The sequence below is a fragment of the Micromesistius poutassou genome (genome assembly GCF_964030765.1).
Source record: "Micromesistius poutassou genome assembly, chromosome: 11".
In the NCBI taxonomy this organism is placed as follows: Eukaryota; Metazoa; Chordata; class Actinopteri; order Gadiformes; family Gadidae; genus Micromesistius; species Micromesistius poutassou.
Genome location: NC_140281.1, coordinates 19772850 through 19790349, shown reverse-complemented (window position 1 = coordinate 19790349; position 17500 = coordinate 19772850). Strand labels below are relative to the sequence as shown.

The 17500-nt window shown below is 44.5% G+C and overlaps 1 protein-coding gene across 1 annotated transcript in view; it reads left to right on the top strand.

Moving 5' to 3' along the window:
• Positions 1-17500, top strand: part of ca10a (carbonic anhydrase Xa) — a gene marked incomplete at its 5' end in the record, with an annotated part of 120964 nt that overhangs the window by 47577 nt on the left and 55887 nt on the right. The window contains one exon of the mRNA XM_084474945.1: positions 9134-9276. Coding sequence (XP_084331071.1) covers positions 9134-9276 — 143 coding nt within the window. The remainder of the gene's footprint in view (positions 1-9133; positions 9277-17500) is intronic.

The window sequence follows — 17500 nt, the reverse complement described above, 5'->3', positions numbered from 1 at the left end:
AATATTTGCTCTAAAAAAACACATTATGTCAATGACGCAAATTACATCAATAACAGGACAAACTAATACAACGAGACATAACTACTTGTATAGGTAGTTTATTTAAGTTTAAACATATTTGACAACATATTACCTACACAAAAAGTAAGTAAGTAAATGAACAAATGGCCAAGACCGCAGACCTCGCTCTCGCTCGCTGTCTTTTTCTCTCTCTCTCTCTCTCGCTCCCCCTTACTCTCTCTGCACATACTGGTTTAAATAAACAACAACAATAAACAAATGCTGAGTGCTGCTCAAGAGTTTTGTGCAAGCAATTTAAGGTCCCGACTCTTGTCCCAAATATGGCAGGCTTCATTCAGTGATTCAGAATCTGAATCCACGCCACGGCTGCCACGGCTGCCACGGTGTGTGTTTTTCCAGATTTGAACATTAATTTTCACCTTTGAATGTCTGTTTTTAAAAACTATTCGAATATATATATTCAAATTTAGAATATTCGTTGACAGCCCTACTAAGGACGTGTCCTGGGCTTGAGACAGTCCTGTGCCGCTATTGGCTTCCTATTTAGGAAGTATACTTCCTAAATAGGGAAGGATACATCCCTTCTTCCATGTGTGTCCAAGTCGTTGTTTGTGTTACTCTATTAATGAAGCACATTGTGCCCCAGGGAACCGGCCTCTTTCTGAGAGAGAAGAATAATTAGCCGAGCTGTCCATGTTGAGTCGTACCTCTCTAATATGGTTGGCGATTAAGTCGTTAAGTAAAAAAAGTAATATAAGCAGACATATCATTGAAGTAATGTGAGTTATAGTCTGATTTATTTTTTCAGCAGAAAATGAGGTTATGTGGATCAGATGTGACTCAAAAATATATGTGTAAATAACCATTCAACATCATTTGTAAGATTGGATTTGTGATAATATAGTTATGTCAATAATATTTAACAAACTGTGGAAATGATCTTACACGTTTGAAAAGTCAATTTTCAGTTCATGGTTGGAACAATTCTATTTTATTTTATTTTCTATGACACCCAATTAGAACCTCTAATTTCCACAACTCTTGATATATAATGAGATATCTATTGAGTAGGTGCCCTTTTGTATAACCGATTTCATTCATGAGTTTGAATCCACGGTTATGCCAATTAGTAAACTGTTAACAGGAATTCCCTTGGGGTGGGGGGAATTTATGTCAAGTGAATTTCTGATGTTGGTTAACGCCGACTCCAAGACATCTCTGTGTTGTTTTCCCGCTCAGTGATTGTGGTGGGGCTGCCTGGCTTGTGAGAACACGCTGCTATGAAGCATCAAGCGTGTTTTCACCCCCACCCCACCCCCAAACAGCCGCATCTCCACATGCCTGCCGCTAACACTGGTTCCCTCACAGGCAGCAGGCCTGCCTTCTCAACAGAACAATTAAGCATTCGGCCCATTATATTTGCCTTCTCCACAAGGGCATCAAAACCTTTTTTTTAAATGGCAGCCATTTAGCAGCAAAACACCAGATAATATCCCGGATAGATTGTCCAATGTGAAGGAAGCTTCATCAGGGTGATGTCTGGAGCCGTTTTCATTAAGGGCTACCTGTCTTCAGCCACAGCTTGAATCAAGCTAACAAGCCATACTTGAGAATGAATACTTCAGACTGAAGGCAAATCTGCTCTGAGTGCAGCATGGGTTTCAGTTGGGGGTTCGCAAATAACTTGTGAGTCGCTCCTTGAGAAAATACTTCTACTGGCAATTAACAGACTGTCTTCATCTCTCACTCTCTGTTTCATTCTCTCTCTCTCTCTCTCTCTCTCTCTCTCTCTCTCTCTCTCTCTCTCTCTCTCTCTCTCCATGTCTTTCTGGTAAACAAGTCTTTAGCTGAATTAGGACTCAGATAAGGACATGCTACTAATGCATTTTGGGCAGAGGAGGAGGAGGAGGAGGGAGAGAGAGGGACGAAGAGCAGGGCTGTCTCTGTAAAACCAGCACACATCGTTGGCCAGTACACAGTGCTTCCTCATGATGGATCAGCACGTCGCCTGCTGTCCCGTCAGGGGACTGGGCGAGGCAAGGGAGCGTCAGTATCGGATATTACCACCATCTCTAAGACACTGTCACCATCTCCCTAACCCCTTTCCCCATCACTCTAACCCTAGTCTCACAAATCATATTTTGGAATAACATCTAAAAGTCTGATGGCACATGACCTCAAATCTTTGTGAACGGGGCACTGCAGTTTCTTTGGCTTCAAATAGGTATCAACCAATCATGTCGCTGGATGCATTACCTGGAATGAGTGTCTACTGGAAACAGAATGACGGGTGGAACCAGAATAAAGGAGATATGGCGGACCATTTATCTTGAAACCAAGATGGAGAGGACCGATCACTAAAACCATAGCAACGTCTGCCCATTGTCAATATCCGTTCTTGGCCGACAGCGAATGCAAACTCAGTAAGCAGTGGTCAGCTCAACTGTGGGAGTGTGCGTGAATGAATGTTGGCTGGTTTGAGCAGCATGACCTGGCTGAGTCCAATCAGACACGGCCAGGTGAGGCTGCTCAAAGCAGCCATCATTCAAGCACACTCTCACAGCAACCTTTTCCAAAATCAAACCTGTGAAGTAGACTGGCCACTGTAGACCTGCATTTGTTAAAATTGTCTTTTGGAAACTCCATCTTGCACCTGCAAATTAGTTTTCCTTCACACAGAGTAACTCTACCACTTGCACACTCTGGTTTCCGGCCCAGGTGCTGTGGAATCAGCATCCAGAAGTTTGCCGTTAGCATTGTCGATTATCAGGATCCAAGATTACTCTTACCTTAATCCTGTCAACCGGCTCCCTAAACTCGGATCCAGCAGTCCTACTGTGTTATGGCAGAACTTCTGGGGGTTGACGGCACAGAGCCAGGGCCTGGCAAACTGAAATTGCAAGGGGTAGAGTTATGCCCTGTTTCCTGTTTCGTTAAGGAGCTGTTCTACCGAAGAAACCTAATTTGCGGGAGTGTGTGATGATTTCAGAAGGAGAATTAAATAAGTGCCCACACATAATTTCTACAGTGGCCAGTCAACACAGTGTTGATTCAATACCTAAATGACAATTTTCTGCACAATTCTACAGCTGGATAACAGATTTGAGCTTCTCTCCCACACAACTTTAGATATTAATCTATAGTCGGATTTGTGAGACTACCATTTCCTTAACCCTGACCCTATCCCAACCTGAGAGGACTGCTCAGCCTGACTGCTGTGTTTGCCCCCCCCCCACCTAGCCTTGTGAAGCGCAGGGCAGGGTTGTTAAGGCATTCACGCACCGCCAACCCTGCTCTGTGTGGAATTACAACGGGGACTCACCGAGCACATCAGGCGCGGCTCCATGTGGAGCAGAGTGCAGGGCCGGCCGCTCTACAGTGGGTTTTGCTAATCGTCTGCGGCACCTGCGTGAGCGCCCATTAGCAGGCGAGCTCCACCTGATGAAACTGCTCCACGGCTACGTGGCGGTAATGGGCCAGTGTGGACCAGGTGCTAGAAGTCTCTGCTCGCCACACTGGGGTCTAAACGGCCTAATGGCTCAGTCAGGCATGGGGCACTGATCTGCACTGTTTCTTTGTGTGCGTGCGTGTGTGTGTGTGTGTGTGTGTGTGTGTGTGTGTGTGTGTGTGTGTGTGTGTGTGTGTGTGTGTGTGTGTGTGTGTGTGTGTGTGTGTGTGTGTGTGTGTGTTCTCCCTGAGCAACCATGAGTGGTGAAATAAAAAGCAATGGGGATATACAATAATAGAGCAGCAGTGGGGTTATGAGAGACGGCCATGTTCCTTTGTGTGGACATAAAAGGCTGAGGTACTGAGTCTTAACAACTGATGACACGTTCTTCTTTGATGCATCACACTCTGTACGTACACACCTCAGAAGCCCCGCGGTTCGCTGCTGGGGAACCATCTTCTGATCGAAATCCCCTTTCCAATCGGGCCAGAAACACAGGGAGGGAGGGAGAGAGAGGGAGAGAGAGATCCACTTAAACTCGTCAGGCATTCATAATCATTAAGATGTTGCTTAGCACAGACCTGCTTCAGTAAGCATTATGCCCACTCTACCTTCTTCTATTCTCTCTCTCTCTCTCTCTCTCTCCCCCACCCCCCCCCTCTCGTCACAGCTTAGTCTCAGCAATTAGTAAGGAAACTGCCTTTCTTTACTACTGCTTGTCCCATAATAACAAAATGAAGGTTTAGACAAAGGAGGACACGGGAGGACTGAGCAACAGCGTTTCCCCAAAGACTATTACTCATATAACATATAAAGCAAAAAACCTCTCCTCTATATTTAGGTGACAGAGTGATGACATGTTATGGCTCACCTCTCTGTCTCTGCTTAGTGAGCTACACACAGCCTGGCAGAATTCACATGTGCATCTCTCTCCCATGCCTATCCGCATGTGTGTGTGTGTGTGTGTGTGTGTGTGTGTGAGTGTGCGTGTGTGTGTGTGTGCGTGTGTCTGTGTTATAGGTTTGTGTAATGTTACTTAATAAGGAGACTGAATATGCCAACTCATTTGCATTTTTGAGTTTGTGAAGTATAGTAAATATTGCCTGTGAAGCTGCAATGTGATGTGACATTTCCAGGGTAAATAACAAACCAATATTTTAATGATGAAGCAGTGTAACATTTGTTCAGTGCATGAGTGTGATGCAATATTTGGTAACAATAAGTAATACATAACGATGCTAAATAAGTACCTCACTTCATCCCCCACCTATGAGTTAGCACCGTCACTACCAACAGCACCATCACCATTACCACCACCAACACTACCACCATCAGCACCACCACCGCAACCACAATTATTACAATCACCACCATCGCCATTACCATCACTATGTCCATCCCCTCCACCTTCACCTCCACCATCAACCCAACTACCACCACCACCACCACCACCACCACCACCTGCTCCATCCTCACAACCAACACCACCGTCAACCCAACCAACACCACCCCGATCCGCTATAACCAAGCAATTCATCTACACTCTAAATGTCCCGGGTACCAACGGCCACACCCTATACATCACCATACACATGCAAATACACATACCATGAATGCATAAACACCACCCATAACCATAGATCCCCCGTTTTACAGCTCGCGCTAATGAGAAATGGAAGGGGCCCCTTAATGTGCGAGGGGGAGTTTAGTGATATAGGGCTGTTTCCACCATGGGAGCGCTTTATGCGGTTGTGCTTCTGTCAGCGCTGAGTGATGGTCGCTGCCACCGCGGTCACGTCCAGGGATCTATCAAGACCTAATAATTATGTGTACATTTACAACAAGGGCCGGGGGTTTAATGGATCGATTCCCTCACTCTCCTATTCCCATCGCCGCACATGGATTTCCTGTCATTTCCATGAAGGATCTAGCGACAGAGAAGAGCGGTCATTCTCTATTTCTCTGTCTGTCTGTCGTGTGTGCGTACACGTGTGTGTGTGTGTGTGTGTGTGTGTCTCTCTTTCTCCTTTCCTTTCTCTTTCCTTTCTCTCTCTCTCTCTCTCTCTCTCTCTCTCTCTCTCTCTCTCTCTCTCTCTCTCTCTCTCTCTCTCTCTCTCTCTCTCTCTCTCTCTCTCTCTCTCTTTCACTCTTCGGTTCCAACTTTCTCTCCCTGCTCGTCTTTCCCGCCTCAATCCCCAGAGGACTCGTTCACTACCTCCTTTATCGAGTGATGGCTGGCGGTTGTTTTCCGTATCCACCAAAAGCTCCTTAACACTTCTGCTTCGACACTCGACAAGATTAAGAACACTGTCAAATGTTTTAATTGAGATGGTATGATCTTAATTTGTCACATGAAAAACCAATTGCAATATCAATTCTTTCAGTCTTCTCGTATTTTCATGCCTGGTGTGAAAACCTCGGAGTTCCACAGGCCGTAACAACACTGTGGCTGTGTTGTGTGCTACATTTAAATGTGTCTTGTGTTGTCCACACGACATGGGTGCAGCCTAACAGGGCGTAGGCCTTTTTGTATGGTGTGTAATGGTGTATCATCTCAATGTCGGGACGATATTTAAATGCAGATTTGCATAATTCCACCGCGGCTCAGAGGTGGATGGTAATGTCTGTTTCACTCCTCTCTATTACCTCCTGATATTGCAGATGTGACTCTTGCACCATTTACTGTAACCTTTAAAAGGTATGGGAAATACTGTGAGAGATTCGAAATGTACAACATTCGAAAGTAGCAGTAACTATTACAGTGGTTAAGCACCCAGCTTGATTTCTGCCGTGCATTTACTTTAGGTTGTAATTTAATTGGTCCATTAATACTGATTATTTTTGATTGACAGACAACTGGACCAATCAGTGTCCTTTTAAGGAACAGTACTGGAATACTACTGGGGGTGAATGCATAGAAATTAAGAGAATAACTAGAAAATATATATTAATTAAAAATATATATATTAATTTACAGTATGAGTATAACAACAGAATAAAAAACAAAAACTGAATAAAAATATTATATACAGTAACTAACCTAACCCTATATAGATATAGACAGTATAACAAGAGAACACCAAGAGAAACAAAGTATTTAGAGATTAACAAGATAATATAGGCCTATAGACAAAATAAATACACTAGTAGAATAACAAGATAATATATATAGAAATAAAATCAGTAAAGAAAAAAACAAGATTTAAAATGAAACAAATGCCTGTGGTTGAAGATCAGGATCGTGCCAGTTTTATTTTATTTATTCAATTGGATTTTTATTGAACAGCTTTTCATGGGTACATTTGTGAAACTTAGGTTAGTATGCTAACCTAAGTTTGCAAACCCAAGTTGCATACAGATGATGATGAATATCGCTGCTGCTCTCTGTTGACTTCTGTGTTCTGTGTCAGCAGTGATTTAGGGCTTCCTGTATAGAAACTTCTCAATGTAACCCAAAATAAAAAAAATTCTGAGCACTCCAAGTCTCAGATCCCAAACTCTTGCTCTCTCTGGGTTCCGTGCTGGCGCTGTGATTTATCATGCACTTATGTGTTTCTACATTACCGAAGAGTCTACGTCGTGGAACGTCGTATCTATATTTAATACCATGTGGTCAAGGGGAATATACATGGCACCTTTTCTAGTACAAGTGGCCTTCTTTCTTTAATGGAGCTGAAAACGACAAGACATGCCGCCAAGCAAGAAATTAAGTCTTGCCAAAGGTTGTCAATGGTTTTTGGCAACTTACCTTTCTCCTTTCTCAATATTTTCCGTGTCGTTAAAGTTTCTACTTTATCATCTTTCTGCAACGGCCTCACAATGTGCTGATCGCAGTACTGTTCCCAGGGCCTCGTCTCTGCATATCACCCATAATACGAAGAGATAATGTACTTCAGAGGTGGTTAGCATCACAACCTCCCTCACCAGGTGGTACATTACGCTCCCATAATGGGAAACCCAGAGGGTTTATCCCTTACATGTAGTAACCTGGAGTAGTGCACAGTGTATATGATGAAATAACGAGACACCCCAGAGTGGGCTATTATATGTAATATAATAGTAAACCTGTAGTAGTAAACAGTGAATATAAAAAAAATACCCAGACTTCCCGGTGTGATTTATTCCGCTCGTACCACAGCTGCTTACAATGATTCAACATGAGTTACTTTGAATTATCCCGTATATATACGTATATTTTTTCAGCATTTTGTGTTTGCGTTGTCGGTAGTTGTATTAGACTTTGTTGTTAACGTTTCTAATTTGTAGCGCATTGATTCCGAACTGTTAAAAGGCAGAGGTGTCCATTATCACGGGTGTGCATTACCAGAAGCAACTTGGAATGCTATCGATCAAGACCCGGGATTCAACAGCGCTGTGGTATAGGATGTTGTTACTGTTCTAATAATATGGACAAGATGTCTAGAATGTTTCTTCTGTGGCGTTGTGATGACAACGATGATTTGTGTTCTCGATTAAACGCTCCCACCGGTGCAGCGTTAGTCTTTTTTATCCTTCCAGTTGTTTTTCCATAGCCACGGTTTGAGGGTAGAGGAGGAGCTACGATAGGGTGACCAGACGTCCCCGGTTTCCGAGGACAGTCCCCGTTTTCAGTGACCTGTCCCTGGCCACTGCTGTCCCAGGAAATGTCCCCGGTTTTCACTGTGACTGAAAGATCCGAAATTGGAATAAAGGAAAAAATGAAAAGTAGTTGTGCACCGTATCCGTCCCCCCCCCCAACAATCTCATCCGCCCGCAAACCCGTAACCCCCCCCCCCTCCGTCAACAATCTCGTCTGCAACAATTCCTTTGCAATTTTGGATAAATAGAGTGAGAGAAACTGCTCTGAGAATGGTAAGGGCGTGTGTCACCGTTTTAGTTTTTCTATGACCAAAAAGACATGATATGTTTGGAGGTTTTTATACTGCTGAACCGAAAATGTCCCCGGATTTTGTCTCAGAAATCTGGTTACCTTAAGCTATGAGCAGGACTTGTCGTTTGTAGGGTGGAATCATGATGAGTTTCCCTATATGCTAATCATGTTTGTGTCACTAATGCTGGCGAAAAGTGACTGCTTTCCATCATCCGTTAAGGAGCAGAGCTGCAAATCCACGTTTCTTTCTCCTGGTCCGTGGTGAGAGCAGGACTCTCTGCTACCTGCAGAGCTGCTGCAATTCCTCTGCCCCAACCCCTGACAGCTCCTAGCAAGCCTAAAATGGTTGACACACGAGTGTGAGTGGGTGTGTGTGTGTGTGTGCATGCGTGTGTGCATGTGTGCTTGCGTGCGTGCGTGCATGTGTGTGTTGTGAGGCATGCTTTGAGCTATTGTCACATTACAATGCCAGTTAATGTACCGATTGTCTTGTGATCTGAGTTGGAACGTGGATGATTTAAAACGCATACTCTGTAGACCAAAGCCTTACCCTAACCCTCTGTAGACTGAAGAACAACAAATCCTGTGATTCATCTCTCTCTCTTCTCCTCACTTCTATGTCCTCTGCTTGTGGAGAATGCTGATCTGTGTGTGGTGTGTGTGCTGTGTGTGTGTGTGTGTGTGTGGTGTGTGTGTGTGTGTGTGTGTGGTGTGTGTGTGTGTGTGTGTGTGTGTGTGTGTGTGTGTGTGTGTAATGTGTGTGCGCTGGTGCGCGTGTGTGTGTGTGTTTTCAGTGCCGTCATTCTGGGGCCTGGTGAACTCGGCGTGGAACCTGTGCTCTGTGGGCAAGAGGCAGTCGCCGGTCAACATAGAGACCAGTCACATGATCTTTGACCCATTCCTCACGCCCATCAAGCTGAACACGGGCGGACGCAAGGTATGCACACACACTTACACCCTGACTCTGTGTCTCTCTGTCTTTCTGTGTCTCTGTCTTTCTGTGTCTCTCTCTCTCTCTCTCTCTCTCTCTCTCTCTCGCTCTATCTCTCTCTCTGTCTCTTTTTCTCTCTCTCTCTCACACATACTCTTTGTCTCATTGTCTCTCTCTTTCTCTCTCTCTCTCATTCTCTCTCTCTCTCTCTCTCTCTCTCTCCTCTCTCTCTCTCTCTCTCTCTCTCTCTCTCTCTCTCTCTCTCTCTCTCTCTCTCTCTCTCTCTCGCTCTATCTCTCTCTCTGTCTCTCTCTCTCTGTCTCTTTTCTCTCTCTCGTCTCACACATACTCTTTGTCTCATTGTCTCTCTCTTTCTCTCTCTCTCTCATTCTCTCTCTCTCTCTCTCTCTCTCTCTCTCTCTCTCTCTCTGTTTGATGGATGCTGGTGTTTTGTTGATTTTCTCCAGTTTCTACTTGTGCTTGGTTCCCCCTCACACAGCTGCCAGGCTGTTGTTGAACTGCTGCAGGTGTTCTGTATTTCCTCCAGTTATTTATTGTGGGGTAGCGTCTTAGCGCCGCATCCCTGATCAATGATGCTCGCCACTGTTTCCTGTCCACAGACAAAGTGGTCTATTTGTCCTCAGGGGGAAGCACACCGAGACGAATTCAAAGCTTTTTGGCCATTTGCAGCCCTCATTTTGTTTTTTGGGAGGTTTTCCGAACTGCAATATGCTCAGAGTGACCAAGAGAAGAAATGTGTGTACATACAGTAAACAAGATCAGTGTCTCATCGGGACTTTAAGAAGAAAATAGTACTTTCTCTCTTTGTTTTGAGTTACTGGTGCTCTCTTTGTGTACAGCTGCTACACCACAGGCGATATGGAGAGTATCCACCGCACTGTACTCTACACTTTAGACCTGCTTGTTCGCTGCCAATATGACGCCGGCTAATTAGGATACCTGCCCAGATGGGCTGTTTGTTTAACCGGACGCCACACAGCCCCAGAGAGTGTGACCTGCTCTCCGCAGGGGTGGGCTGTGTGTGTGTGGGTGATTTGAAGTGCAGAGAAGACATTGCGTCCGCTTCATCCCTGTGTCCTTTGTTCGACCAAACGGAGATGTTGTTGTTGTTGTTGTTGTCGGTGCAGGGAGACAACGGCAGCCAAGACAAAGAGTGTTTGTGCGACGGTTTGGATGGATCTGAACCACGAGCCGTTAAAGTTCTGGTCGAGTAAACCCAAACAGAGCCACACGTTTTTTTTTATCCCCTCGGGGGGATTGTCTGTGAAGTCAAATAAAGCCAGGCGCAACTCCCTCCATTCATCTTTTAGGGTCCTCATTCCCCCGCTCTCTCTCTCTCTTCATCTCTCTCTCTCTCTCCTCTCTCTCTCTCTCTCTCTCTCTCTCTCTCTCTCTCTCTCTCTCTCTCTCTCCTCATACAGAGTTACATAAGACACACACACTCTCTCTCTCTCCCACACACTCTCTCTATCTCTTTATTTCTCTAATTATCCCATTCTCTATCCCGCTCTCTCCCTCTCACACCGCTCTCTCCCTCTCTCCCTCCCTTTCTCCATCCTTCTCTCTCTCTTTCCCTCTCTCTCTCTCTCTCTCTCTCTCTCTCTCTCTCTCTCTCTCTCTCTCTCTCTCGTCTCCCTCTCAGCTCAGGCCTAAATGTAATCTGTTGTGTCTCCATCTCTCGGTGCACCTGAGCTGTCAGCCGATGAACAAGGCGCTAGCCTCACCTTGTCATCACTGATTCATCCCCGTCCCTCTCTGCCTGTTGGCATCCAGTCAGCCTTGGCCAGCCAAGCACGCGCAACAGAGACCCAACGCACTTAAAAAGCACACCACCCCCCCACCCCCCACCCCCCCACCACCCCCGGTCTACAGCAGAGGTACATGTCAGCTCCCACACCATGAACACTGTGACACATCAGAACCCATAGGCCTGCTAGTGGGGAGGGAGGGAGGGAGAGAGGGAAGGAGGGGAGAGGTAGGAAGAGGAGAGTAGTAGGAAGAGGAGAGCGATAGGGAGAGAGGGAGGGGAGAGAAGTAGGAAGGGGGGAACAAGAGGGAGAGAGGGAGGGAGGGGAGAGAAGTAGGAAGGGGAGAGCAAGAGGGAGGGAGGGAGGGAGGGGAGATAAGTAGGAAGGGGAGAGCAAGAGGGAGAGAGGGAGGGAGGGGAGAGAGGAATGGGAGAGAAGTTGGAAGGGGAGAGCAAGAGGGAGGGAGGGATGGGAGAGAAGTAGGAAGGGGAGAGAGAGGGAGAGAGGGAGGAAGGGGAGAGACAGGGAGAGGAGAGAGGGAGTAAAGAAGGGGAGAGAAGGAGAAAAGGGAGGGATGGGGGAGAGAGAGAAAAACAGAGAGAGAGAGAGAAAGAGAGGGCATGAGAGATCCTTGTAATGGCCCATTGTGCAGCCGTGTATGGTGGATTAATGAATAGTCTAAGGAAATGAAATTGCCTTCTGAATAGAAATATTAATTAACTGAGGGGGAGCATTAAGGTTGAGCTGCTGATTTGAGGGAATCACAGTTAAATAAATAACAAGATCAGCATTAATTGAATATTTACACTGCCTTAAACAACTGCAATTTACTAAAGATATTACATTGCAATTTTGCACGTTAGGCAAGGCAAGGCAACTTTATTTATATAGCACTTTTCATACACAAGAAGAGTCAAAGTGCTTCACATATAAACATTGTCATACAATAAAATAAAATAATAGATAAGTAAAAAAGTAAAAATTAAAATTAAAACTGAGCGCAGTGATGAACGGGACCTCGTACCGGCTTGCGGCCGCGTCACGTGCCGTCGTAACATGTGCGCACTTGTCAGCGCACATGTTACGACGGCACGTGACGCGGCCGCAAGCCAGTGCTCGGTCCGGTTCTCGGTCCCGTTCATCACTGCAGTTTTAATTTTAATTTTTCGCGAATTTATGTAATCTGTAGAAGCAGATGAGATAAATTTCCTAGGAGGAGTTAGTTGAAATACAAGGCGAAAAAGTGAAAAAATTCCATTCAAAATGGCCAACTTTGACGGCACGCCACGGACACGCCCTTCAACGTACAATCACAAATAACACGGCGTTGGTTGAGCACCATTTTTTGACTGTACTGACCAATTGTGAAGCAGATCCGATAAATTCCCTAGGAGGAGTTCCTTGAAATACGAACTAATGAAAGTTAGAACTTTGGTCCCCAACGGCCACTGAGTCGGTTCCGCTGAAATCAAACATTGCGTCTATGAACTGTGGCTATTTTAGTAACAGGCCACGCCCATTTCGAAGCCACACCCCATTTGAAAAAATGTTGACTTTATCTTGTTCAGAATTTGATTCTGAACAACTTCAGTAGAGGGGTCCAAGATCATAGGAGTCCAACTTCATGTAGATATGTGCAATTTACTATTTTTGGGGTGAAAAACACACCCCTTTTCGAACTCAATGGCTCATGTAGGGTTGCCAACCGTCCCGTAAAATACGGAATTGTTCCGTATTTGGCAACTAAAAGACCTGTCCCGTAATTAACTGATACAGGACGCACTTTGTTCCGTATTTTGGGGTCGTGGAAGAATGACAGCTCGTTATGGTGATTCTCAGTCACTCGCTCACTTGCGGACTGCGTGCGCACCTCCCACGGCCACACACACAAGCAATAAGAAGCAAGACACTGTACCTGGTGTCTGGAAACGCGCTGGGCTCGCTCATTGGTCAGTACTCTTCATGCGTGCAGCAGCAGAGCCAATCACTATGAAGTATCGTATCTTATCAACCATTTCAGCGCCGTGCTCCTCCAGTCCACAACTACCGTATACAAAAAATGGATGCTGCTAGGAAAAAAACTACCTCAGAGTCAGAAAGTGAGTTAGAAGAGGACGTCAACAACAACAACCTTGCTCCTCCTCCACCAAAGAAAAAACAAAAAAGAAAAACGAAAAACCTGGGATCCTTGGGGAATTTACTGTTTTTAACTAAATTCAAAATGGCGGGAAATCTGGCTACCGGAAGTGCTAAGTTAGTGTCTGCAAATTTGTTCATCATGAGGATTTGCATGTGTGGCAAAAGTTTCATGAGTGTAGGTCCAACCGGTGACGAGTTATGCTTGTGTAAAGGTTGAAATTTTGGCATAGTTGGTATAGCGCCACCTTGGGGCCAATCTGAATTAGACGGCTAGAATATCAAATTTTACAGCAGTCCCACCAAATGTGCCAAATAAAAATGAGTTTTCGTATATGTTCAGGGGGGGAAAAATGCAGTCGAAACGGCTAAAAATAATAATAAGAATAATCAAAGCAAAAACAATAGGGACCTTGCAGGTTCTGCTCGGTCCCTAATAATAATCAGACCAAAAACAATAGGGACCTTGCAGGTTCTGCTCGGTCCCTAATAAATAGAAAATAAAGGCAAAGTTTAAAAAAAAGCATTTTAGAAAGTGCAATGTATTTAAGATCAACAGTCTCTGATACCCACGTCATGCAATTTTCGGGACTTGGCCCGACCAAAAGGAACTTATCCTGGGAGTCTGACCCAGACACACGTCATCTCTCCATGACCTAAAGGAACTTGGTCCTTACTCTTTCACATTCGTCGGGACTCCGACCCGACCTAAAAGAACTTGGTCCTTACCCACGTCGGGACTCCGGCCCGACCTAAAGGAACTTGGTCCTTACCCACGTCGGGACTCCGACCCGACCTAAAGGAACTTGGTCCTTACCCCATACTCTCTGGGGTCTCTCTGGTAAAAATAGGCAAAGTTAGTAATAAAATAAAATAGATAGAAAATAAAGGCAAAGTTAAAAAAGCATTGTAGATTTAAGATTTAGCAGAAAGCTAAAGCAAACATAAAAGTCTTCAGTCTTGTTTTAAAAGCTGTCAGAGTTGGGGCAAGTCTTAAATCCTCAGGGAGTTTATTCCAGCTATTTGTTGCATAGTAACTAAATCCTGCTTCCCCATGTTTCGTGTTGACTCTGGGGATAATTAACATATTGGTCTCAGAAGATCTTAGTGGCCTAGAAGGCTTATGTAGTGGAAGCATATCAGTTAAATATGTTGGCCTTAAACCATGTAGGGATTTATAGGTTAGCAACATGATTTTAAAATCAATTCTCTGACATACAGGGAGCCAATGTAACAATTTAAGAATTGGTGTAATATGTTCAAATTGTTTGGTCTTTGTTAGAACTCTAGCAGCAGCATTCTGAACAAGCTGTAGTTGCCTTAATCAAGCTTGCTAGTGATAAAGGCATGTACACATTTTTGTAAATCTTCGGTAGACATGAGCCCTCTAAGTCTTGCTACGTTTTTAAGGTGATAATATGCAGATTTTGTAACTGATTTGATGTGACAGTCGAAATGTAAATCTGAATCCATGATAACCCCTAGATTTCTGGCTTTGATAGAGGTTTTCAGGGACAGAGTGTGAAGGTGTTGGGTTACTTTAAGCCTTTCGGTTTTAGCACCAAATACAATTATCTTGGTTTTGTCCTCATTTAGTTGAAGGAAATTTCAGCACATCCAGTCTTTTACTTGCTCAATGTACTGGCACAACAGATCTATGGGCTGATAGTCATTTGGCGATAGCGATACATAGATTTGCGTGTCATCAGCATAGCAATGATGGTCAATATTGTTATTTTGCATGATTTGCCCTAGTGGGAGCATGTAGATGTTGAACAGAGAGGGTCCTAAGATTGAACCTTGTGGGACTCCACATGTCACGTTTGTTGATTCTGAAACAAAGTCACCAATGGAAACAAAGTAGTTTCTATTTTGTAGGTACGACCTAAACCAATTTAAGACTGTGCCTGAAAGCCCCACCCAGTTTTCTAATCTGACCAAAAGTATTGTATGGTATACAGTGTCGAATGCAGCACTGAGGTCTAGTAGCATTAGTATTGAGATTTTGCCAGAGTTTGTGTTAAGACAGATGTTGTTTACTAACTTTAATAAGGGCGGTCTCAGTGCTGTGAAGGGGTCGAAATCCAGATTTTATTACTTATGAAGGGTAGATTTGATATTGGTCTGTAGTTGTTAATAATAGAGGCATCTAGGCTCTGCTTTTTTAAAAGAGGTTTAATAACTGCAGTTTTTAAGGCTTTTGGGAAATTGCCTGATTGGAGAGAGTAACTATTTGCAATATGTCTATTGCTAGGCAGTCAAAAACATTTTTAAAGTGGTTGGTAGGTAAAGTATCAAGGCAACAGGTGGATGGCTTTAGTTGTGTCACAGTTTCCACAAGAGTTTTAGAGTCTATGACATTAAAGCATGTCATTGCCACTGTTACTTTTGCCTGAACAGGGTGGTAGTCCAACATTTTTGTTTAAAGTGGAGACATTGATAACGCGTCTGATGCATACATAATGCTAATGAAGAATTGTTTGGTGTAATTTGGTGGGTGGTCAATAGGTTAATGTTCTTATCTTTTTAATGAATGGAGTGGAACCGTTTAGTGGTGGAAGCCTTCCACCATGGCTGCTGTCTGTACCTCTGAGCTGCAGATCTCTGTCTCTCGTTGTGTGTGTGTCTCTGTGTGTGTGTGTGTGTGTGTGTGTGTGTGTGTGTGTGTGTGTGTGTGTGTGTGTGTGTGTGTGTGTGTGTGTGTGTGTGTGTGTGTGTGTGTGTGTGTGTGTGTGTGTGTGCATAGAGCTTTGGTGGCCATGTCTCCTTCTTATGTAATTACAGACAATGTTGGGCAGAACAACAAACAACTCTTTGCACGGCAGCTGCCCTTTCACCCCTGAGGCAGCCAAAGTCTCCGGGGTTTGCCTCCCAGACAGAGCAGCCAGCCCACCAATCAGATAGTGAGAAACACAGATAGCCAGCCAATGAGCACGCTCCATTTGTTGTTCTCTGTCCAGTGCACAGGGCCTTAATTTCCTGTGTCGGACACCAGGTGTGAATATATTTATATATATATATATATATATATATATATATATATATGTTTTATTATTGTTATATCCTTGACCTAGCAGGGGAGGGGTGTTCTAGTGTTCGGAGTGTTCGGCGAGTGAATCGGGGTCTCCTCCCGGTCTTCCTGCAGATGTTAGTCGCTTGAGGGCCATGGGTTCCAGGTACAGACCATGTGGGTTTAGATGTGTTTCACAATGGGAGTAACACAAGCTGTGTTTGTACAGTCATTCCGTCTGTTCTACATTCGGGATTAGACAAGTGACTGGAAGGTGACTTACTTTCATTCTCGACTTGAATGAAAGAAAAGGAAACACGCTTTAAGTACGGCATTTAAATGAAAGATTGTTCAACCAAAATAAATCCCCTTCTCGTTTAACGAGGTGTTATAGTGTGGTTGCAAAGCAAGCCATGCTATTGTTATTTCTGTATTATTCATCTGTGTACGAGACGTAAATATGTATCACTGCCTACGTAGAATTCAATTTCCTGAAATATATTACACCTGATAAAAAAACCCCACTGAGATATGGAAATACACTTCTCATGTGTATACGATGGCCTAGTTGTTTTATTCTGCCCCAAATGTTGCCGTGCTTTGGCTCCAGCTCCAGGGAGCCATTTTGAAGATGCCTTACAGAATAAATAGCCGCCGGGGGGTGCTTGGGCTGATTCAATATATTGTTGAACATGATTTGTTGTGTTGGAGTGAGTCAGACAGCTGACAGGGGTCTGGTCGCCACGGCGATGTTCATAGGAGAGGAAACGGTCCCGATATCCAGAGGTTCCTATGGTGTCTCCAGCCGACATGTGGAGCACACTGTGTCAATGTCAGAGGTACATCCGTCTGAGGGCTCGAATGTCAATCTCACTTTGAGAGGGAGGGAGAGAGAGGGAGAGAGAGAGGGAGGGAGATGGAGAGAGAGAGGGATGGAGGGAGAGGGAGAGAGATTGAGGGAGAGGGAGGGAGAAGGAGAGAAGGATGGAGAGGGGGAGAGAGAGAGCAACAGAGAGAGAGAGAGAGAAATGGAGTGAGAGTCAGCGTCAGAGTGTGTAAGAGTGTACACACCTTGCAAGAGAGAGAGACTGAGACTGTGCGTGTCTTCTTATGTAAGTGTGTATGTGTATGAGAGGGGGAGAGAGAGACATCCTTGTGCGGTCATGGGCAGGGTGGATTCATGAAATGTTGAAGGAAATTAAATTGCGGCCTTCTGAATAGAAATACTAATTAACTAAGAAGACGGCATCAAGGTTAAGATGCTGGTTTGAGGGAATCACAGTTAAATATATACAGATCACCATTAAATGAATAT